This window comes from Stigmatopora argus, chromosome 11 (assembly GCF_051989625.1).
Source record: "Stigmatopora argus isolate UIUO_Sarg chromosome 11, RoL_Sarg_1.0, whole genome shotgun sequence".
Classification (NCBI taxonomy): Eukaryota; Metazoa; Chordata; class Actinopteri; order Syngnathiformes; family Syngnathidae; genus Stigmatopora; species Stigmatopora argus.
The window spans coordinates 7,199,321-7,224,828 of record NC_135397.1 but is presented as its reverse complement, the minus strand read 5'-3'; the positions used below and the strand labels follow the sequence as shown (position 1 = coordinate 7,224,828).

The 25,508-nt window shown below is 40.3% G+C and overlaps 1 protein-coding gene across 4 annotated transcripts; it reads right to left on the bottom strand.

The window, feature by feature from the left end:
• Positions 1–4,780: 4,780 nt before the first annotated feature.
• Positions 4,781–25,301, bottom strand: smoc2 (SPARC related modular calcium binding 2). Of its 4 annotated transcripts, none has more exons than XM_077612594.1 (13): positions 24,849–25,298; positions 18,807–18,969; positions 16,630–16,736; positions 16,430–16,529; positions 16,147–16,188; positions 14,464–14,511; positions 13,402–13,476; positions 11,921–12,107; positions 11,011–11,093; positions 6,790–6,889; positions 6,168–6,415; positions 5,937–5,974; positions 4,781–5,247 (listed from the first exon to the last, which is right to left on the bottom strand). In XM_077612594.1, exons 1-13 carry the CDS (start codon positions 24,921–24,923, stop codon positions 5,224–5,226), a joined length of 1,290 nt encoding a protein of 429 aa, XP_077468720.1. In that variant the 5' UTR covers positions 24,924–25,298; the 3' UTR covers positions 4,781–5,223. The 4 variants fall into 4 exon arrangements, with proteins under 4 accessions (XP_077468720.1, XP_077468722.1, XP_077468723.1 ...); XM_077612596.1 differs by having other exon boundaries at positions 24,818–24,900; XM_077612597.1 differs by lacking the exon at positions 24,849–25,298 and adding an exon at positions 20,227–20,586.
• Positions 25,302–25,508: the final 207 nt, after the last annotated feature.

Sequence of the window (25,508 nt, the reverse complement as noted above, 5' to 3'; positions counted from 1 at the left end):
GTTTTCTACATCACCATTACATAAATCTTTGCCTTCTCCTTATTGTGTCACAAGATGACCTGTGGAAGTACTACAAATGGACGACGATTGTTGATTTATAGAATTGTATTCTATTATTTCATACTCAATACGCAATATTAGACATCACATTTACAATAAACAGGGTTTACCATTTGTACAAAATCATTACAAGCATTCTACTAGCTTGTGAGTGTGTGAACAATAGATTGTTGTCGTTGCCTTCTGTTTCTGTTTAGTGAAACGATCGTCCCGCATACCAATCAGTCGATCACTCGTCTTGTGGCACAACAGCTCGTTAGGGCTTACCTATCATCTTCCTATGACAATGTCCTGATATTTCTACCCCCAAAGATCGCTTCATTCAACGGGAAGAGTGGCCCAACTTGGCTGTTTTGCCACAAGACGAGTCAACGACTGATTGGTATGCCGGATGCTAGTTTCACTAACCACGCTGAAAAACTGAAGCTAAAACATTATCAGAACCCTCCAATAACTTCATTTATGAGAATCCTGAGCCAAGTCGTTCACCTTGTGTTTGCTATAGTATTCAGTTCTAAAGAAATATTAGGAAAATCATCCTTATACGTACGTTATAAGGCGCATCCACGAGTCTGTGATGTTTCTCCGGAGCATCCACCTGGATTCCACAGTGACCCTGGCATGTGACCTTTAACCTCTCAGAGAGTGACTGAGCAGTGTGTTGTCCGCTGGTGTTAACCCGATGTTTAGATAGACTGCCTGCTTCTCAAAACAGGGAAAACATGACAGGGCAGGTCACCAAAGGAAGATGAAAACAAAGAGTCAGATTTCACAGAGCCTCTATCAATCAAACATCTTACAATCACACTCACACGACCCACAGGAATCCCAGCGGCTTCAAAGAGACACATGGGAGGGATTTTGCAAACTTCACAGAATGGAATTGTTGTAGCTCAGCGTCAATGTTTGTTGTCTTTTGTTGCTACCTGACACAACTTGAGGAGCTAATCAAGACTTTGGGATATTTACTATTACGGAAGTAATATGTCCTGCTTTTCTGCAATATCATAACGCAAGCATGGGCAGGTTTTAGGGAATTCCCAGACATAAATCATGGGCAATTGATTTTGCTGAGTGAAAAATTGTCTGTTTGTACAGAGAGCAAGACCAGACTAACACACATAGAAGACAATGCTAAAATACATCTGAAAAACAAGGTGTATATTGCATGGTTCTTTTTTTCCTAATCATCTGCTACCCAGATACACCAGGCCTAACCTCAGTCGTGCACCTGTCTGCAGTGGGCAGCTGTGGGTGGGCGGGTCTTGGCTTCTATCGAAACATTCCGGAGGAGAAGTCACCCCGTTAATCCTTTGAGTTTAGACCCGACATTCATCCCCCCTTCCTCCAGTACCCGCAATGTACCTCCTTACCTTCCTCTTTCTCGTCATTGCACCCTCTTCATATCTTTTTTCTTCAGTACCGGTCAGGCTTAACTGGGATATTGCTACATGTCAAAGCTGGACACTGGCAGAATAAGATTAAAGGACGCGAACCTCCCACGTGCAAATTTATCCTCTAGCGGCCAGGCTATGAGCTTTTAATCTGCCCAAATATTCAACAATAAAAGCAAATCATGGTAATTTACAACATTTGAAAAAGTAAAATACATATAAATCCTTGATATTCATTACCATTCACGTGTCTGTGTTCATTGAATTGTCGTCTCGGGGTCATTTAACTCAAACTATTGTTTAATTGCTCTTATCACCTTTTTGCTTCAGGCATTATGGGAAATGTTTGGTTAGCATCACAGTCTGTAGTTAGCAGTACCTTGGCTAACATGAGTCAGGTTCGATTGGGGAGATATAAGGAAACGGATTGGGCAGATGGTAACATAACAACTTTTCTGAAAAATACTCATAAAAATGCCAATCCAGCACGCTGAAGCTCCATAATTTTGACATTCATTATTTTTTTACCATGTTACCCTACCCAGATAATTTTGTCCAATGATTGAACAATATTTGTACATGAGTGGGTTTGTTGCCAAATCCTGCGAAATTGCAGTTTGAAGAAGGAACCACATCAGACCAAAAAAAGATGCATTGTGTTTTGGTACGGCCCAAAGAAAGTGAACTATGGCTATTCTTGGTATGTATACAGCCTTAGTTAATCCCAAAGGGGTTTGATTGTGGTTGACATTGGGGCTCTCTTCCAAACACATCCCACTGTATCTCGTCAAGCCGTTTTGTGCCCGTAGATACAATAAGTAGAGCAGCCAAGAATTTGGGGCGCTGTTAAACTCAAAACAAGCCAAAAATATTATTTTCTAAGGCGTCTGTCGGTCATGCAATCGACATCACTTCGCTCCCCTTTATGGCACCCTGGGTTACAGTCATGATGAATTCAAAAGGGATTTTCTCTAACTGTCGAAGCAATGTTTAAAAAGAAAAAGAAAAATATCATTAGCAGCAGTGGTCTTATAGTGGTTAAACATCGTTTAAGAGATCCAGTATCATTTTCTTTTATTATCCTATTGAATTAAGCCAATAGAGAATTGGGCCTGCTCCCTATTGGCTCAATTCTACTTGTGCAAAGAAGCCAACTATGTAATCCTGAAACTCTTGATGTTCTAGAGAAAACGTTAAAAACATGCTAATGCTAAAATAAAATTCAAATGTTCCCTCCTAATTAAAGATATATTCGTCAACTAAAATTCCGACATCCTATCTCAATGACGGATGTCGTTGATGTAACTAATCATTTACGAGAACTTTAACCCAAAATTAGAACAAACCCTGTGACATGGAACAATTCAAGTGTCTGATGCATTTAAAATACACAATCATCTTACTATTTTTTAAACAAGGAAAGATAATTTAAAGTTAAAAACAAAGGAGTTGCAGTTATTGTTGGTTTGACTCTCAATCCAATACAGTAGTACCTCGACATACGATCTTAATCCGTTCCTATCGGTGTTGTGTGCACGAGTATACTTCATTACCCAGAAAGCCCTCTTTTTGCCCGCGCATGCGCGTTGTGCGTTTCCTGGTCGATGCGTAGGAGAAACTCGTCTGAATAAATCGTTCAGTGCTTGTAGATATCTGTTATACACGGAAGAGATGCGGAAAAAAAGACAGTGCGCTACAATGATAAACAGCCTCTCATGTCATGGCCACCTAGCTTGGTCGCATCTCAAAATTTTGATTGTATCTAGGGCAAATTATTCTATCGAAATTTTCATCGTACCTCGAGCATGTCGTAGGTAGGCAGGTTGAAGAGTACTGAGTCCCAGGCTATGCTGGCACTGTTTACCCACAGACCAGAGCCCCTCTGAGGACCTAAAGGACACAGTGAACAGTCAAGGCAGGGGCCATTAAAGCCCCAATGGTGTTTGACAGTAATTTCTTCATGAGTCCACTGGTCTCGGGGCAGGCCAGCGCAGAGATCGGGTGCTTGCTCTTGTCCATTAAAGCGCACAAACTGTGCCCACAAATCCCACTCAATAGTATCTCTGTGCTCGAGGGGTTTGTTTGCGCTTGTTTGACGGAGTGAGGTGAGAAAAAAAAGGGGGCCGAAGAGCCGGTAAGGGGAGACCTTGCCAATTGTGCGAGCCAAAAAAGTATGGAGAGTTTTCTTCAGTTTCACCATCGGTTCAGGCAAGAGTCCAAACCACCATGGGAACACGTAACCATATCTTGACACCCCGCCAACTCGTAAAAGGTGTTTATGTGGATCTCAACCCAAACGGAGAAGGAGTCACAGATGACAAGACTGGGGCTTTGTGAGCAAAGTTGACGTCTAAAACTCAAGTCGACAAGTGGTTTGAAGAAAAACTGCTGACAGCTAATTATGTATAAACAATCAGATGTTGCAAGCACTCACCCTCCATTAGCAGATTACAAGGCTGTTTGGAAAAGGCAAATATTGTTCTGGGCGTTGAGAAAAATGAGAAACTCAATTGGGAATGAAGTAGTTGAAAGGTTACCAACTTGTCAAATTTGTGTTGAAGCATTAAAGCATTCTAAAGTGTTATGATCTTTGATTTTTAGCTTGAAAGAACTCGAGAAACATTCTGACTTTAACCTCACCTTTGGAATGGATTATAACACAGAAAGGCGACTAATTTGTTAATCCTAAATTAGATGCTAAAACTGAATTAACAGGTCAAGCTGAGGCCACTCCCTGGCCTATAGAAGACTTTCTGTGTGAAAAGCCACAGTTTAGCACTTAGTCGTCCCACATAATCAGCCTGAAACAATGTACCACAGTGTAATATGTCATGACTGCTCTGAGCTGACTGTTATTCTTTAAGAAAGAGTCCATTCAACCTTGTGCATGTCAGTAACTCTTATGCAAATACACACATTCATAAACGAACACTGGGTCAGGCATCGTATTTTAAAAAGGCCACTTACTGCCCTGTTGGGATTAGTCCATCCATCTATCCTCAATTTACATTGGAAGCCTGCGATGAGCGCAGAAATAACGACCGTCTATTTTTTTTTAGCAATTCCAAAACTTCGCCTCGGGGGGATTTGGCAAGCTGTCTCTCAGTAGGATGATACACGACCTTTGCTATGTATGACTAACACTTGGCTTCTTAGGACTGTGACAACAAGGTGTTTTATTAAATAGAACGCACGGCAAAAAAAGCACAAAATGTTACCTGCGTAAATAATGTAAAAAAAAAGTCTAATTGGATTAGATTGACACCCATAAAAATATAACCCAATGCAATTAGCAGTCGGCCAGACACGCACACAAACAAAATAAATATAAAACAGCTCTTTATTCATAATAAACAAGAGTACATGGGGATCTGTAGCATGTTTCACATGGTTAGTGTTCGAAACAAGCTGCCGTTAATGACACGGGAAAAGATACTACATTCCAATGAATGGTTGGAATCGGTGAAACCATCCACACATCAGTCATCGACACAAAAGAAAACATCAAAATAGAAAGCGGGCACATTACCAAACATCAAAAACAACTTAAACACTCAAAGTACACATACATTGTATGTGTTAATAATTTTTGCATTAAGAGCTAACTACAACATTCACAGATTCAGCAGTCTGTTTAAATACTACCTTATTTCTACAAAAGTGAATTTACATTTTACTTAAAGTACAAAGTGCAAATACTATGGTTTCCAATGTTGCCGATTGATCAGGGCGGAATCTCCATATGGAAGAGGGATTCTCGATTGATGTTTTAGCCTTGTTTCTTTGAGGGGTGCTGGAGAGAGAAAATAAAACTCACATTAGTTCGGTCTATGTCTATTATGTCTTTTCCTGTCTGTATTCTCACCCTCTTGCTACTGTGACAATGAAATTTCCCGAATACGGGATGAATAAAGTTATCTAATCTAATCTAGTCAAGGTTGTGTTTATGTGTATTATTAAACTTGATGGATATGTTTGCAATATGAAATGGAAGAGGCGATTAACTGAAGAATTAGGTTAAAGGTCACAGAGGTCAGCAATATGTTGGCTCTCTGGATAACCCCAGAACCACAAATAAGACGATTATTAACAAAATTGCAGGGTATATTTCTTGCAATATGAAATGGAAGAGGTGATTAATTTAGCAAAGAGGTCAAAGGTCACTGAGGTCAGTAATTGTTTGTGCTTGAGATACTCTGAGATAACCCATGAATAAATAAAAGGATTATCACTTAACTTGCAGGTTAGGTTTTTGTTATATGAAACGGGAAATGTGATTAAATTTGGATGTAATGAGGTCAAAGGTTACAGAGGTCAGAAATATTTTTGGTGTTTGAGATAACTCAAGAACCTAATTCAACATAAATGTTGGCAAAAAATGATCATCCTTTTCTGAGAGGAAGCCACGTTGCTACAATTCATTGCGAGTAGGAAAAAGCATTATTATACGACGAGGATTTTAATATTTGGCAGTTGACTTACAAGTCTAGTGGGAGATAATCCTTCTCCTGTTTTGGCCCCTGTAAGACAAAGAGTGGCAGAAACTTTAAATACCATTGCAAGGAGGAAATAGTGAGGCCAAATTCTCCTCAAATCCTTCCGTCTACAAAAAGTGCAAACTGACCCTTCTCCAACCTCCAATCTCCTTAGTTACCGTTGCTAGGCCTCTCAGGCTTATCACGCCGATTTACACAATGGTATTTCTGAGCTCACCTTCCTCCTTGGTCACCCCCAAGCAGCCCATCAGCTCCTGGAGGGACAAGGCTTTGTCGTTGCTGATGTCACAATACTCCACAAACTTCTTGACGCACTTCTTGGGTTTGGATTTCTTGCGCAGGAAACGTTTGAATGGCTTGATCTCCTTCTTTCCAATGTCACCGCTGGAGTTTTTATCCAACTGAGCAAAATACCAGTGGACCACCCTCTCCTCCAGAGTGTGGTTGGGGTCGGGCTCTACTACCCTAGAAGATAAAGTCATTAGACTGTTATCTAGACTGTTATCTCAGCTATTCAATGTCATTTTGCGGCTTTAAAGTGGGAGACATTTGAAAAAAATGGGAAATGGTGAAGCTCATGGCTCAATATTTTGGTATGTGTGTGATAACTGGAGTTTTTTTGTACGCTTAAGGGTTTTTGGTGAATTTGAATTTTGGTGGATATTTAGTGATAATGCAATTTTTATAAAACAGAGTGACGTTAAAAATGTCACACCTTCCAATTTAATAATTCATTATTTCTTATATAGTAGTATGTTCTGAATTTCGGTCAACGGGCATCTGGGAACAGTTTTCTCCCTCGAATGAGATTATTTGATAGTGAAAAAAAACCCTCATACTTTCCGGCAGATGCTGGATCGGTGACGGCGTGAACCATGTCTGTCGATAACGCATCCAGAACACTTGTCAGGAACTCTGTCTTCTTTGTACCAGGACAACCTGAAACCCAAAAAGTAAAATGAGCATGAGTGTGCAAGCTTGAAAATTACGCAGTTGGCAGACACTAAGGCGAGTGGATGTCAATAAACACAAAACAACATCCAAATATGGAATACTGTTGTCATTGGTGGCCCAATAAATGACTGGGGAGTGATGTCACGCTAACAAACCATGTGTTTTCAGCATGGAAGACAGCACATAGGAAAAATATATCCCAACACTTCCCAACTCCTTCTCATAAAGTGTCTGCCCTTCCCTCATCTGGAGGAGGAAGAGGATACCTGCCAATCACCAATGAGGCCCCTGAGTGATTTTGACAGCTGCACACACACACATTGTACGTATGCGTTCGCCCTGAGACATGTGTCAAAGTGGCGGCCTGTGGGCCAAATCTGGCCCACCGCATCATTTTGTGTGGCCCGGGAAAGTAAATCATGAGTGCCGACTTTCTGTTTTAGGATCAAATTAAAATGAATAGTATAGATGTATATTAAATGTCCTGATTTCCCCCCTTTTAAATCAATAATTGTAATTTTTTAATCCATTTTTTCTGTGTTTTTAGTTCAAAAATCATTTTGTAAAATCTAAAAATATATGAAATAAAGCTAAAATAAACATTGTTTTTGATCTATAAAAACTGAATATTCAGGGCTTTTAATCCAGTTCTTTTAATCCATTTATTAAAAAAAATCTAAATATTATATCTAAAATGGTCGAGCCCACGTGAAATCAAGTTGACGTTAAAGCGGCCCGATGCATAGACAAATGACGGGATTATGCAAGCAAGTGGCAAGCAAGAATTAAGTCAGACATTGGTCAATAAACGTAATGCTGCTAAATGGGAGCAATTAAAAACAAGCCTCAGGCGGAATGACCCAAATGATAGTAATTGTCTGTTTGGCCATATAGTTTTAAGAGTGAGGCAAATAGGTTATTGTGGAAGAGCTGAAGGCTATAGTAGTCTGAAAATTCTTTGCTTTTTCTCTCATCGTTCTCACACTGACTCCCCTCTGCTTTCCTCCTGGTAGTTTTTTTTTCCTTTTTCTTTTACGGCTCAAGCCTGAGGGGCCAGATTCTCCCGCGTTTCAGATAATAGCATGCTTTGGCCCTTCTCTAACAGGTGGCGACTCAACAGCACGCCTTCGCTCCACCTCCTGCAAATATTGGATCCTTAGTCCAAGGTTGAACAATATACATGTCCAATTGTTCCGTGCTTTTCCTTACCCAATGACTAGATTAGTTGTATTCAAGTTTTAGTAGAAATAATGGCTCGTTCCAACAGGCGGTCTTATGGACAAATTGTCCAGACACTCAAACAATCGTATCCTCAAAGTGATTTTCAGGTTATTATTAGTGTTGCAGTATTACAATTTTTAGCCTCCCGATACGAATCACAGTGGTGCCTCGAGATACGAGCTAAATTCGTTCCGTGACTGAGCTCGTATGTCGATTTTCTCGTAACTCAAATGAACATTTCCCATAGAAATGAACTAAAAACAAATTAATTTGTTGTAACCCTCTGAAAAAACACCAAAAACTGGATATTGGATTGGAAATAATTCGTATAGTATATATTTGTAGTATCGGAAGATTCCGAAACTTCACCAATGCCACGTTTTTTAATATAATTTTTTTCTTTTAATACTAAATGTACCGTAATTACTCGAATATAACACGCAGATTTTTGCTATATAATTAATTCCAATAGTTGGGGGTGCGTGTTATAATCAATAACTAAAATAAATTACAAATGTTCGATCGAAAAAAGCATTGTCAAACTCACTTTGACGCACGGATTTTACGTCATCTCGTAAAGACGACGCACGGATTTTACGTCATCTCGTAATTTCGATCGAAAATCGGAAAGCCGAGACCACCACTCCCCCCCTCTAGCCTCCTACTCGTCTCAGTTCACCCTCTCTCAGTTCAGTGTTATAATCAATAACTAAAATAAATTACAAATTTTCGATCGAAAAAAGCATTGTCAAACTCACTTTGACGCACGGATTTTACGTCATCTCGTAAAGCCAATCGGATGATGTGTTGTGGGAGGAAGAGGAAGTGGATGAAGGAAGCGTGTACGTTGATAGGATTCTCAACGAAGAGACGTATGAGAGGACAGACAAAGAGAGAGAGAGGAACTCTTCATTTGAAGGATTCTAATGAATAAATTTGTTTGAACAAAACAATCGTGAAACGAAGAAAAAAAGGTAAGATTTCTGATTTTCGTCAGCGGGAAATTTTAGGTGCGCACTATATTCGATTACTGCGTTTTTCCAGATTTTTTTGGCCCAAAATTACCTGCGTGTTATTTTCGAGTGCGCGTTATATTCGAGTAATTACGGTAAATGCTATCGTGGCTTTGTCTGACATTGCTAAACTCATTGGCTGCCATTGACAGTGCTACTAGTAATAAAATAATGTTCAATTAATTGGTTTGTGTCTCGACAGAACACCCTTACTTTGTATTACTGCCGAAATCAAGTACAGATCATCTGAGTTTCTACCTCTATTGGCAGCAGATGTTTGCCTTACATTACCTAAGCAGCTGTCTTTCAAAATAGAGGCTGGGTTTGTTTTCAGGATTGTACCTTGAATACCCATGTTTGACAGTTCATGTCAAGAAGGCATCACATATTGAGATTATTTCCCACGTCTGTTCCAATGCCTCCATTTGTCAAGCTGCTGCGTGCTGAAAAAGGTTGGCCAATAAGTGCATGTATGTACACGTGCGTTGCTTTCAATAAGAAGCAATGTTATTTTATGGAACCACATGGGGCGCAGCCCTGTCAGCACGCAAATCAGCAGCTCCCACTGCTTGCCCCAAACGTATTCCATGATCCCAATGTAGAGCATAAGAAAGTCAAATATACACTACTTTCCACTCCGACTGCTTTTTCGCATCTCGCCCTTCAAACCTCTCAACACCAACGCTTCAACAGCAAGTGGACGAAAGGGATGTGAAAGCAATATTTGTAATTATACACATTTACAGTCCATGATGTAATTGCCCATAAAGAAAATAAGATGTCATGTTTCTTTTTTAATTTTTATATTGCCCAGGTGTATTTCAAATTGCGAATTTGATGCAGGTTCACTGTAGAGCAACATGCATAAATAACATTCATCGCTCACCGGCATGAGGGCAAACATCAACAAAGATGAGTAATATCTGCTGACATATGCAGTGTTTATCTGTGACAGCCCGTAACACTTGTTGGCAAAATAGGTCGAGTGTGAGTCGAGCCAGAGTTCCTCCGCTGCTAAAATGCAGCACCTGTGACCAATGTGCCCATTCTGGTCTAGAGTACGGCTGCATAAACATTGCGGACGAAAGAACAGTGGAAGCTCTGTGCATTCGTTTCTGGATTATTAACATGTTTACCATGCACACAAAACTGAGCCGCTACAGTGCCAAGTGCCTCAAACTATGATTTGGTTTATGCACCTGAAAGCTATAATTGCTGTATGATTTTTTCAGATTTTTTTTAGGTGTGTATGTGTAAAAGAGGATACAATGAAATACATCCACATGCATTCGAATGATGAGAAAGACGTGATAATGTTTAAGTACAAAGCAATCAGAGAGAAACAACATCATTGAAGCAGAGTACAGTCATTATTTTAAAGACTCCTATTTGAATCACAATTGGCATTTGCTTTGTGCCGGACCCTGTTAATGTCTTTTAGAGAACTTCACAATTACAAGTCAGCCTGACAACGTTCTTTCCCACCTTTAATTGTGTTATCTACGCTGTTGTCAAGCTATTTATCATTGCCTGTCTCTTGCATCCCATGATCCATTACCTCTTGCTCTCTCCCCTGCTGCTTCTCCTCATCTCCTATCTTGCCTCATCCCACTATCCTCCATCTCCACATGCCAGTGGAGATGAATCCCCGCCGACCCGTCTCTGCCTCCTGGCTAACTGACCGTGGAGGGGCAGTATCTGGCAATTGTCAAGTCTTTATCAAGGGCTTCCTCAACCAACACTGCTAATGATATCAGCAAACACACGCTTCCATTGTTATCACAACCTTGGAAGGGTGGCAGCAGCTGGAGGCCAGTGCCTGAACTAATTCCCCATGCGGTTTGTGAAAAGCAAACAGAAACCAAAACTTACCTTGCAAATGCCTGCTTCGGTAATGATCCTTTGCTTTGGTTGGGTGTGCTCTTGCGTTGACATCACACTTTGGCTGTTCATACCTTGGGCACAAGAACAGCTTTTTTTGTACATCAGGACACTTATTTAGTCAAATTTATCATGGCAACATTTGTTATTCATTTGAGATGTTAAAATAGTAGTGTGGCCCAGTGGGTGAGTGGTTAGTGCATCATCCTCGCAGCTGTGGGGTCGAGGGTTCCAACCCAGGTCAGTCCTCGCTGTGCGGAGTTTGCATGCTCCCCTCGGGCTTGGGTAGGTTTTCTCCGGGTACTCCGGTTTCCTCCCACATCCACAAAAGATGCAGGGGAGGCTGGGTGAACACTCAAAATTGCCCCTAGGTATGAGCGTGAGCGTGAATGGTTGCCAGTCTCCTTGTGCGCTGCGATTGGCTGGATTCACAGTGCCCCTAGTTGGCTGGGATAGGCGAACGTGACAAGGAGAAATTTAGCGGCAGACAGGGAGCGTGGGACACAAGGAAGCCTTCACAGCTTTCCCCGAGTTTGACTCACGCTACTCTGCGAATGGGCCAAAAACTGGCCTGGGACAAGTCAAGAGAAGTGTCACAATCCACACTTGCGCGTGTGCTAATGCACTCTCTGGCACTTTGCCTGGATATGTGTTGATCTGATAACAAGCCATGTGCGCTAGTAACCAAGTGCATCAGTGGGTGTACCAGGCCAGCCCGAATGACCCCTGCTTCCTCGTCAGCAGAGGCATGACATCCATCAAGCGCAAAGATCTCAGGTTTTTGGATTCATGATTCATTGGTGACTCACCTGTGTAAATTCATTATTACTCTACAAAACTATGTGGTGGCTATAGAAGAGTAATTGACAAAATGTACCACATTTTTTGTCATTTGTGTTACCTGGTGGAAGTACCAGGTATGGGCCGCCCGGTGTCTATCAGGACACACCAGCAATAGCCCGTAGATGGGTGGCACTGGACTGACTTGTACAATCCACCTTGGCCGCAATCTGGAACAAATACGGCATCATTTTTGTGCTGCCTCGCCTCCTCTTGTGCAGACTGTTGTTCTTGGTCACATGACGAGGCTGCAAGAGGAAGATCACAGAAGCATTACAGTCACACAAAAACATATTCGTATAATTGCAGGTTCAATTGGAAGCAAAGTGGTTTTATAGCATGAATTTACTGTAGCCTCAAGTCTGACCACATCTGCTTGACACCATTTTAAACATAATAAAACACAATAAAACAGAGTTTGGAGCTCTCTCAGTCCAAGTTGAAGCATTGGAAGAAAAAGCAGTGGCAGGCAAGGGGGTGTGTAGGCCACCATTACTAACCCCCCTCCCAAGTGGCACTGTTTACAGACATTAATGGACTAATAGCATATGAGCATAGCACCTTTTGCCACAAGTGATGTAAATATTTAAAAACTGTCATCCTCTGACAGAAAGAGAAACAGACAAGACAAAATTCTAAAGCATTGCACCCACACATATACCGTAATGTACATCAGCCTGGATAAACATGTTCATAATCACTCGAGAAATGAAGTTCTTCCCTGTATTTTATTCTTTCCTTAAAACAAATCAGATCACCTCACTAGGATCAAAATGGACTTTGTGTCCCCAAGTCCCAACGTGATCTAATCTTCAGTTTTTCAGATCCCCAAGAGACATTTTTAACTCAACAACATAAGCTATCGAATTTCTATCTTTCTGTATCCTTCAACAATCGTAAACAATTGCTGTATTCTAGCTTTGTTTATTTCCAAATAAAATCTTTTCACACAGAAAAGAGAATGAAACCCCTTCTGCCCGTCTTAACAGACTCTTCTTGCTCCACGACCTCCATATGTGCTCCCTTTTGTCAAGCTCTTTTTCCTGTTTTCAATCCCCCAAAGAGAGCATGTTAATCAAAACCATCATTCCAGCATTTCTCATGCGTTTTTCCCCCAATTGGTTTTAAATTATGATAATGGGATTCATACACAAATGCAGTCATGCACACATTATTTAAAAAACACAAATCCCCAAAGACCAAGCGGTAACTGATCTGCGTGTTAAGATCAACGAGTCAAAGAACAGCAAGGAGCAAACCAAAAGAATAGGACATCCTGTGTTTGTGCCATGTGCTGCTAATTAAGGAAAGTCTGTAAAAAAAAACAAAAAAAGAAAGAAACAAAGCGAACCAGATCCCCAAAGCATCGTGAATACTCCCAACACCAAAATGTCCTGGTTTCAGCCCCCCCTGATCAGTCCTCAAGAGCAGCCACAAACCATGATTGCTCTCTAAAAGTTTGGAGGAAAACACAAAGCTTGCCTTCAGTTGACGTCTGCAAACACCCAATTATCTCCGAAAAAAAATAAATGTTAAACTCACATGGTGATTTGGTTCTATTGTTCTGCCGGCTGCGGACCTGCTCCGTCCACAGCGTGGGGTACTGGGAAATGATGTCTGAAAGAAATCACCACAACAGCTTTACACAAATCAATTGAAAATACAGTTACCAATTGTAATGCATCCAAAACTCACAGACTGTAAAAATGACGTGAAGGTTGTCAGATCTCAAATTGCAAAAAGTAAACTACATTTGACATATATGGCTGGAAAATAACTTGAAGTCTGAGGTAGGTAAACCATGGACTGTGGCTGTGAGTGTCATTAAGCCTTTACATTTATAGAAAATGATACTTTTGCCAGTCAATAAGAACTCAAAATAACTCAGTGCAGAGATTAAAATGTCACCTAGTAGTCCCTCTGTGACTAATGTTTTTTTTTAAGTGATGCCCACATCCTGAAATAAAAAATAATGCCCTTTTAATCATTTTCACTGTATTTTATTAGCATATGCTATATCAACATTAGTTTATATGTGGTCAATAAAAAAAATTGGGGCATATTTGGTTCAACTTTTGCCACCAATGGGATTAATAGTAGTATTAGTTTGAAAGACTTGTCAACTTTGTATTAGTTTAAAAGAGAACAACATTAGCTTATATGTGGTCAATGAAAAAACATTTTTTGGAGCATATTGGTTCAACTTTTGCCATCAATGGGATTAATAGTAGTATGTTTGAAATACTTGTCAGCTTTGTATTGGTCTAAAAGAGAACAACATTAGTTTATATGTGGTCAGTGGAAAAAAAAAACCTTTTAATTTTTGGAGCATATTTAGTTCAACTTTTGCCAGAATTGGGATTAATAGTAGTATTTGTTTGAAAGACTTGTCAACTTTGTATTAGTCTAAAAGAGAACAGCATTAGTTTATATGTGGTCAATGAAAAAAAAAATCATTTTTGGAGCATATTTGGTTCAATTTTTGCCACCAATGGGAGTCACTGAATTAATAGTGGTATTTGTTTGAAAGACTTGTCAACTTTGTATTAGTCAAAAAACAGAAAAATCAACCGACTATCCATCCACGTGTTGATAAATAATCACCTTCTTCATCTGCAGCGGGTTGTGGATCCACCACTAAACCAGTCTCATCTGCATTCAGAATGGAGAATATTTGCAAAGAGACTACAATTACAAGAGTAAACCAGATAAAAATGATACATGACTTTTATAAGATTTGCACATTGCCCAGTTAGGAAGTACAGGCAGAAAGAAAAAAAAAGTGAAAGGAGAGGCTGAGGAAGAAAAGAAGATAGTGGTCATATGCTGGACTCCAGATGGCGGATCATTGATCTATGGGACAGAATTGATTTCATGAGCAAAATGTTCCGTTGTTCTTCCCGGGCTTCTTATTCTAAGCAGTGGACGGAAGGCAAATGTTAAAGAATGTGGTGGCCAAGTCATAAAGCAAACAATGAACTGCATGAGAACCCAACTGGTTGTTTGTTTGGCGTGGACGAGGACGGGGACGAAAAGTTTGGACTTGCCGAGGGTGAAGCCGAGGCCATAGGTGTGGTTAACCTCACTCATTCCCCGAAAGTAAAGATGTCAGTTCGTGAGTCGGGACCATCCAAATGGACGGCTTCACAAACATGGATTAAGAGTCAAGCTATTTCTTTAAACAAAGTCTTCCTCTTTTCTCATCCCGGCCATTCGTCTTCCTCACCGGTGGAAACATTTGCAAAGTTCCGAGCTTTAGTTACGCATTACCGTAAGGGATTGAAATGCCATCTGAAAAAGTGTATTCAGGATTCGGATTTATGAGCAAGCAGTAATGAGGCATCTTTACTTTGCGGTCCTTTACATGACTGCAACACCTCTTTTTGCATCTGCCAGGAAACCCCTGAGCAATTTGTGGTCGTACGGCATTAGATTTACTGCTGTTTGCCAGTCATGAGATGCATGTGTTTCCAGCATGTGAATGAATTTGTCAAGTTGAGCGGCAGAGAAGGGTTTATGGTAAAGCATTTTGTCTTTTAATGACGCTTCGATGCCCCGACAATAAAGTACTTCAGCAGTCATCTTGGAATGCGTTAATGTTGATGGATTTCTGCAGGATATTGCTGCAATGACTGATTATTTTTTTCCTTCAGTGTAGACACATTGTAAATATACAGTTGATTTTGCTTTTGGCATTTTCCCCTTCTCTCTTAACGTTAGTATTTATAATAAGTGGAGCAAGCCCAGATTGACACGATACCTAAAAAGAACAACAGTAATTATATACATGCTTACATACATAGTAAAAACATAATTCAGTTGTAAACCCTCAAATTAGGCATTTTCCAAATTATTCACTCCATCGGTTACGCAGATGAACTCATAAAAAGTTAAGAGCGAGAGATTTTGGATTGGAACAGGAAGGGAAACTTGCGGTGGCTGGAAGATGATACATGTTGAAAGTTAAATTGGGGTGAAGAATAAAGTGTTAACGTTTCTTTGTTTTTGGAAAATGCAACCAGGCAGAGTTTGAAATCATCAATCAAAGCTGTTGAGATGAGTCGGTAAAAAAAGAGCGTGTTTGAGCAGGGGGATCGTTTAAAAATCATCATCAAAATGAGGTGAAAATCGCTCTATTCAAGTGTCTCAATCAGTAACAGATTTGATTTAGAATATAAACAGGATATGAATGGTTCAAATTGAAAAGTCAGATTTTGTATCACTTTCAGAAGAAAAAGAAAAAGGATTCAGGCAATGACTTGATAATGTTTAATATTGAATTCTCACCTTTTCCCGGCTCTCTTGTGGTAGCCCGTTCTTGTTTTGATCCTATAAAAGCAAAACCCTGAATTGAACAAACTACTTCAAAACATTCCTCACATTGCTATCAGTTTCAACGTTTGAATTAACTCAGAATAATTCGTCTTAGACGGAAACATCGTCATTCAATGACAGTCAAAGATAAGAAATTGCTTGTGCGTGGAGAAACATTTTCCCCAAAAAGACAAGAAGTAAAAAAAATTACATTAGTAGATCGATTGAAATGGTAAAAAAAAAAAGTTGTTCCCACCTTGGCATCGAGGCTTTTTATTGGCCACAGCCGAGCCACTGATCGGCCTCCCATTTGGGGTCACGCACCAACAGTATCCAGTGTAACTGTGACATTGTACCTGTTTAATATTCAAAACAAAGAGAATGATGTTACCGTGGCATCAAAAGATGCTGAAATGTGAATCCTTCACTTCCCCCACTTAACGTGTACTCAATTACCTCACTGTATGTGCCATCAGGGTTGCATACCGGCACAAAAACCTGAGGGAAAAGTTTCTTGGCCTGCTGCTCCGTGTACTTCTTCTCTGCTACGCATCTGGACGTATCTGAGGAAAACCACATTCCACCACAATCACGACTAATTGCAGGCAGCCATGATCGACCCACAGTCTTATTACTTCTAATTGTAACGAACTGGACGACTAGCGACGTCGTTGGCGGCCAACGGGTTGAATCTTAATTCCTTTTGGCCAACGGAGGCATCTGTTTAAACTCTCAGTGACGCTTTAACGCTAACTCGGTGTGACACGCAGTGCCCGTCGGTCGCAGCCATCAAAACAATGACTCATGCAAAAAAAAAATGTATTCGTTTGGTCACACGGCAGCAAGTCGTTGTCACGGTTCAACGCGGATCAAACAAACGGTCGTACAAAGTCGAGCGTTCTGGTTGATCTCGTGTCAATGCCGCTGGGGATTGAGGGGCAATGTGATGGAGGAAAACAGGGAATTAAGGAGCTCCACTACTGTTCTATCTTCTGGAAAATCCCAAAAGCATCTTTCTTCTCCAAGGGGGCTTTGGCCTAAAAGAGCTGAATGGAAAAAATGACAGGAGACTTGATTCATTCCGGCTCAGTTATAGAAAACAAATGTAATTCCGTCTCGCCATCTTTGTGCTTTTAGGTCAGAAAGTGAAAGGAGACAGAAGGTGAGCCTTCTGTCTCCTTTCACTTTCTAATATGAATGCCTTTCACTCCTGCCATCCCCAAAGCAGACGGGGGTCTCAACTCTTGCACACCCAGAGTTTTTTGACACATACAATACGACTTTCATGGACTTTTGCTTCTTTCAGCTTCCTGGCTGGAATCCTCTCCATCCAGATGTCTGCTTAGAAGGGTGTTGCCATAGAGACCCAGCATGGGCATTCAATTATGCAAAAGGTTTCTCTATCAAATGAGACATTGATTTACATTGACAAATACTTTGCGCTGTCTTAAATGGTGACGTGTCAGAAAATTGTAGGATAGTATTGAGATGGCAAATTTAGGGAGCCTATCAGCACTTGGCAACAATGACTGTGTCTGTAAAATGAACCAAAAAATATGTCATTCCCTTTGTTGACAATTTGCTTAAAGATTCTTGAAATATAATAATTAACTTTTCAGATTGATTAATAATAATTTATAGATTTTGGGAACATTTTCATGCATTTTTGTTTGTTTGTTTTGCATTTCATGTCATCACAGTACTATCAGAGTTGCACATACTTGGTAATGTTAGTTGTTTAGCTAACTCTAACTCAACAAACTGAATAAGTGGATTAAAAAACAATTTATTATGACTATATGCAGTTCTAGAGTTGCATTAGGTAAAGTTAGACATTCAATCAAGGCTAAATATTTTATGAAAACGTGAAGAATGGAAGTGAGGACATTCATATGATCTAACTTTTCATTAAATCTTTCTATAAAGCTGACTAATTTTTGCTCATTTTTCAAAGTACTCTTTCTGTTCCTTGTGTTTTCTTATTTTATTTGATCTCACAAGATGTAAATTTACTCAGAAACTCAGGTGGTCCATTTTATGATTTGTATGCGAGTTATTTCTGATGTGAAGGTTAAAATGTAACAATTGTAGCAAGTAGTAATTGTAAGTAAACTTGCAGATTTAACTTTGGAACTGTTCAAATAGTATTTAATCTTAACTCACCGCTTGCCTTTGACAGCGATAGACGTCCACTCCATTAAATTGGACGTCTAGCACCGTCAGTGGCCGCTCACGTGTTAAAAATGTGCTTGACGGCGCTGAGTTCAAGATTCAAACAAGAATGCACTGCTCCTAAAACACTCGCGAACTGCCCAAGGTGATTTAAGAGCGACTAACAGTCAAACACAAGCCCTTATTGATGAACTGAGTGCATCCAGCGAAGTTAAAACAAACAGAGAAGCAATCAGGTGACCAACTCTGCACTCCATCCACGTCTCTCCAATGCCAACGCGAGACTCAGAAAGCCGTCCGCCAAGCCCCCCACGCACTCTCCCCACGTCAAGCCCACTTGTCCTCCCAGCACTCAAAGAATCAATTATGCTGAAATGAATTTAACCCAGAAGTTTCCCCGGCGACCCCCCGTGCGCATTTGAGAGCATCAGGCGGCGATGAAGCGTGACTCATGACCCGACCTTTGCATGGCCCTCGGATGACCTCCAGCAGGGGGTCGCGGCACTTGGCTCGAAGGAACTCGCAGCGAGATGTGAACGTCCTGCCGTCTGAGGCACACAAGGGTTTGCGAGGAGCTCTGCTACATTCCATGTTGCACTCTTTATCCTGATCCACTCGTAGGAACTGTCATGAGAAGAAGATAAAAAGGGAATTAGGAATGGCAGGGATGCACTTAGTAAGATTTCAATCCTTAACTCGGGAAGTTTAAGATCTATTTTTTGAAGCATCGCAGTGACGATAGAAGAATTGAAAAGGGACGTCCACCTAGTATAAATTGTTTTAAAGCTATTGCATGTCCCTTTAAATGTGGGGGCTTTTAAAAACGTCTAAAATGGGATTTGTCATCAATGTGTTATGTTTGAGAAAGCATGTAAAAATAGAACAGTCAGGTAGAAGAGTTTGTTGAGAGTGTACAGTGTTTTTTTTCATTCCTTTGCTGAGCATTTTAGCGTCTTGACCTCAAATGTTGTAATAAGAATGTCAAACAATCATAGAGATTGAAGATAAATCCTTTAGTTTTGCTTTGATACAAAAGATCCATTTAATTGGTGACAATTGATAGTAGGTAAGCATTATTTTTATGTCTGATTCTGACCTAAGATTGATAGTTTGGAGCATGAAGAAGCACATATCCAACATTTTGAATCAAATCTAGCTTGAATTAGTACTTATGATACTTTAAATAATACATTTGCTGGTCCACCATGAACATTTATACAGAATACAACATTGATCACTCATTTTATGGGCACTTTTTAACATTATTTCCAGTCACAACAAAATGTTACAAATAAGTCATCTCAGGCTATGTTACCTCTTGATGAAAATGCAATTTTTTGTCAAAGTCTGCACCTGGAGTCGCTACTCAGGCATGAAAAGAGGAACATGACAACAGCGACTACGACCTGAACGCATCGGATCACCTGTGTCAATGCCACCATTGTATCAACCAGCGTGGTTTGAAACCCCTTGGCCAAGCCACACAATAGGGGAGCGGTGGTGAAGGGGGTGTCAACCAACTGTGACTGCTACAATGACTAAAAAGACAGGGGATGATAGAGTGGCTCAGTCAAATGGATGGCAGGGATCTTTGTGTTCATACAGTGTGAGGATTTGCCTTTCAGAAAGCGTGATTCACCTTCTGTAACAAATTAGAATGCGAGAAACAACATGCAGATGCAAGTTTCAATCATATTTGGTATCTTTTCAAACTACTGCTCTTCATAAACCCGCTTTTCTGAGAGAACATTTGCACAAAAGGAGAAATTCCCATTCATGTTTTTGTTCCAATCTGAGAGAATACACTTTCTTTCGGGTATTGAACACACAAAGGGAGGCATGAACTGAAATAAGAGAAACTTGTTGCCTCTGACGCCTTACAAATCAAGTGAAGGATGATGGCGTTTGGTGGCAACTTCCAATGTTCAGACGAGCAAGGCTGGAGGGCTACGCTGCACCTGGAAGGGGGTAGGCGGGGGGCTCAATGTCGCCTTGGGCTGGAGGTGTGCGCGTGGGGGTTGAGCCCATCCTGTCAACCTGGCCCATAAATCCTCCCGGAGTTAAGAGGCCCGTGGAAACACATCGGAAGAGGAGTTGTTATTGGTGTGATCGAATTCAAATGCTCAAAGCCAATCATTTTTATGAGCCTTTTGACAAATATGCCCATTTCCCTTTTTTTTTTCTTCCAAATCTGCATGAGATCAAGAGGTGGAGACAAAATGAAGACTAATGATGCCACAAAATCATCAATCAACCAATGACAACCACCATTTCTTTCTTTTTGGTGACAAATAAAGATGCAATAAATAAATAACGGACGGATAGGACCAAAGTGTAACCATACAAAACCTTCCAAATGACCTGCATCATTTCATAATCATCATCAGAACAGGCAAGATAATTCCTCAGCTTTTTGTAAATAAACTTCCGTATTTGCTGGACTATAAGTGACAGTTTTTTTTCATAATTTGGCTGGGCATGCAACTTATTTATGATTTTTTTTAATTTTCACTGTCATGTTGTGTTTTTTGGACTATAGTTATCCACAAAACTGTTAACATGTTTCATTAACATGTGCTTTTTTGTCTGCTGTTCCCTATTTTACAGCAACTTAAAATGTTGTGTTACTTATACTTCAATTTAACTTATATATTTTTAACTTGGAGGTCCAGCGACGATCATTCAAGTCAAAATGTAGCCAATGAGTTTAATATTTCCAAGTGTTGGCGGGCATTACGGCCTTTCCGTGGGAAACCAGAAGTATCTCATATTGTCCGCGACAAAAATGAAAGGCTCGGCTTAAAGGCAAGCAAACTGCGAGTGAGAATAGCAACATTGTTCTCAGTCTTTTAACGGCATTCCATTTTTAATATGCCAGAGTTATGCAACAAGGTTATTATAGTTCTCTTTCAACTCTTACTGGTATCTTTTTACTTTTTTCGAACAGGTGCTCCAATACTGCACCAGTCCACTTTTTTTACTGGATCCACAGGTGTCAAACTAGTGGCCAGATGCTCCACAAAAGGACATCATTTGCATCAATCTTAAAAATGAAATTGACATAAAAACAATTGCAAAACACTCAAACTGACTGCTCACTGTTTTGCATCAAAAATGAACTAAAAGAAAATGTTTACTGTTTTTTTCCAGTGTTGTTCTTATTAAAAGATGCCAAAAATAAAAACATACATGAATAATTAATTCGAGAATATTTTACATTTCCACCCATTTAAAATAAAAATAGATGATATAATAATAAATAAAGAAAATGCCGTAAACAAATGAATACAATAAAACAAGGAAGAATTTCCACGAAGCTCCGAATGTAGATTTGGATTTTTCTGCAATTTCCAAATGATTCACGGACTATCGAAATAAGAAAAATGAATCGAGCCAGCCCTAATTTCAAGACCATGGCGTCCAATCCATTTTGACTAAGAGGGGGGCTCCCTACCATTAAAAATGGACTGCACGACAAACGCCATCAATGTCAGCCAATGTGTTAAACATTCATACGGGTCGAGTGACATAGTGTGACCAAAAAGCTTCATTAACAATTATTATCCACATTCATCTTTTTCATCCTGCTCAACACATAAAACAGACTGGACAAAAAAAAGAAAAAAAACAGTTTCCCCTCACAATACAATGTTTTTCCAGCCATGCTACGATGGTGGGCTCCAAGCCTTTCCAAGCCACCCCATTGCCCGTACAAGACGGCTATTGTCATTATCTCCCTGTGCCAGCCAACAACCCGACAACCCAAACAGATTCATTCATCAAAGCCGCATCCTCTTCGAGGTCCCCCGAGCGGCACGCAGCCTAGCGCCAAGTGTCTGTGAGTTTATGATAAAGCTCCAAGAAAACAGCAATGAGAAGCAAGCCAGCCATGAAATCAACCACCCACAATCACCAATACTCTTTCAAATAGAGTGATAAATATTCTTCAGAGCCCCTCCGAAAGTGGCCCCATTTTTCTGCATTTGGTCGGCGATGATGGATGAGGGAGGCAGAGCTACGCCATGTCCTTACTCATTCCATCGCCTTACGCAGAAACCCTAAAGAGTGAAAGATGACTTTGAAGTGAAGTACTGCAAATTCACCACAATGTGAGAAAAAATATGTTGTTCTAGTTTGACAGCTGTTTAGAAGGCAATTTTGGGCATAATAGTGTTAATTATTTATGGAGCACTTATTTAAATAAAATATTTTTGATGTCTGTTTCACTTACTTTGTTCTTGTTGTTCTTTTTCTTGTAGATGACATTTACTAAAATTGCTCCTCCTCCATTATTTGTTGATGGATCAGAATAAAATGTAGTTGATATATTCTAGGCATGTATATGCAAGAAAGCTTGTTTTTTTGTCTGATTAATCACTTTAATTATTTTAGTATTAAAATTGTTACTCCTTCTTTATTCATTGACTAATCAGAAAGGAATTTTACAAATTAGACAGTAGAGGGAGCCAGGCTGTCGTAGTTCATTTTGAACTTGCCATTACAAAGCACATATGTAAAGAGTAATATGAAGGAAACAGAGAAGCTATGATTAAAAAAAAATCTCTAGGATTCCACCCCCCCAAAAATCTATCAGACTGATAAAAGTGTATAATAAAAAAAAGATCAATACCATTAAAGATAGAACACAATCTGCAACTAATCACTTCCCGATTGAACAAATCAGTCAATTTCTACATTAATTAACATCACACTTTCTCTTTCTTGCTTTAAAATACACTTTTATGATCTGTCCAACCAGTTACATTTGCTTGGATATTACTACAATATGTCAGAAAACCAAGAATCAAGAAAGGGCAAGACAGGTGGAGTGTATAAAAATCCAATCCAATTATCTCCCTCCAACTCTGCAGCATTGTGGTCCTGAATGGCGTACGGAGGAGGCGAGCTTCCAGCAGTGAGCACATTGTAGACTCATAAGGGCCTTTTAGGCTCAGGGGCCCCTGCTTCCAATGCCCCGAGAGGCCCCTCACACCACAGCCTCTCAGGGTCAATGGGGGCCCCAGCTGAGTGCGCAGGGAAACGTCCTGAGCGGCCTTGGCGGGAGTTTCCTGCGCGGTCGGTCGGATGCTACGGGATCATTAGTTTCAAGCGTAGTGGAAAGGGAAGAAAGTGACAGCCTTAAATCCGGCTACTAACTCAATCAAAGGAAAGTGCATTTAATTGCGGTGAAAGATGCTCAAAAGAAAGAGTAATGACGAGGAAAAGCCTCTGTAAAAAAAAAAATCTCTTGGGAAAGGCCCACCATTGAATGAAATCATGGGGGCCAATGGAGCCCGTAAGTGTGAGAACAATTCAAGTTTTGAAAAGAGCGTGTTAATGTGAGTAAATCTCTTCACACACTATGCCTGGCCAACAACACGGTTCTCATGAAAATCCAAGTCAAATGTCGCATAGGTTTACCCTCTTGTTTGACCTCAAATATGCATTTTCAGGAAAGCCACCAGCCTCTCACGTGTCATTCAAACAATACACTGCGGAAAATAAATCTAGTTTGCCATGTGCTATTTTAATAAAAAGAAAGCGGAGGACCGCAGTGGAGAAGTTTGGCACAGACTTGTTGTGGAATGAGTTTAACTCACGTAACAGAGCGAGAAAGTCCTGATGTAAAGGAAATGGATAGAATTAAGAAGAGCATCTGCTCATGCAACAATTCCTCCCACATTCCACACAACTCCACTGTGTCATCGGGAGAGAGGATCTCCGACCCTAGGCCCACAGGTTAACAACTCATGGTCATTTGTTTCCAACTGGATATTAAGGCATTTTGGGCAGGAACATAAATAATGGTACCTGGGGAGGCAGCTGTCACATCAACCTGTAAATCAGGAAGGACTCTGACAGAGCACATTCCACTCTGCTCCTGTACATGCACTTGATAATGACCATGATTTTTTTTTTAATGTAATTATAACTTTTCCCAGTCTGTAATGGAGTTTTAGGGAAAAAAATGACCTTGGGCACAGTTGGCACGCTGCTACAATTAAGCAATGCAACAAATATTTTTTTTCCTCAAATGAGATTAATGTTACCACATCATTGCCAAAAAAAAGAAAAAAGTAAGTCCAATGTTATCAGAATGAAAGAATTTACCAGGATGGGATTGATGCTTCGAAAAATTCTAGGTTTGAGTAAAGAAATGTCTTTTTGTATTATATTATAATATTTGAGAGTTTTGAAGGTCTGGAAAAGCAGTCTTAAACAGAACAGGGGACAAAGAGAAACGCCATTTATGTGGTGGCAGACAGATACATTTGCAACAGGCAAATCACAAGGCAGCCTATTATAAATCACTGAAACACTAAATACAGAAACCCCAACTTTCCAATCGTAAAACACATTGGTTCAAGGGAACAATGCATTTTTAGCACAAAACAGACAAAGGGTGATGAATGGTTTCTGAGAAAAAGGATCACTCCTTCCCTTTGGGCATCAATTAGGCAATTAAACGCACATTTGAAGCAGGCAGTTGACTTTTTTCCTACCGTGAGAGCGGAGAACTTTTGAGCGTGTCCTGCGCTCAGAAGACACAGGAAGGCCAGTAGATGACAGACGCGCATCCTGACGCAATATGGCAGACAACTGGCAACGCCGTCCAAATGACGCACAGCCCCGACGCACACCTGTGTAGGGAAAGCACTCGAAGGTGTTCGAAAATCCCCTAAACTGACAAAAAACTCCCAAAAAATAGGTATGTAAAAAACGTGAGTGCAAAAAAAAAATCTGTAGTTCTCGTCCAAAAACAAGAAAAATCCGGTGCTGCTGTACTTGACCCTAAGCGCCTCTGATTCGTTAAAGTCAGTGTGATGAAGTTTTGTGTTTCGGAGCCTTTTTGCTCCCTCAGCGTGTCTTCCACTTCTCCTTCCTCTCCAATCCGACTTTTCCTCCACACCCCCTTCTTCAACGTTTTGCAGACAGACGCAGCACCTCCACTTGAGAAGGTGGGAGCGTTGGGGTGGGGGGAGATCAAGTTTATTGGAGCAAAAAAAACGTCAGATAATCTTGACGAGTTTCCTGTAAAGTTTCAAAAAAGAAAAAAAAGAAAAAAGTATGAGGGAAAAAAGTATTAGGAGTGTTGTTTACAGTAGTCATGGGTCAGCAATTGATACCCCCAACCCCGTTTTGTTTGTTCACTTTTTATGATT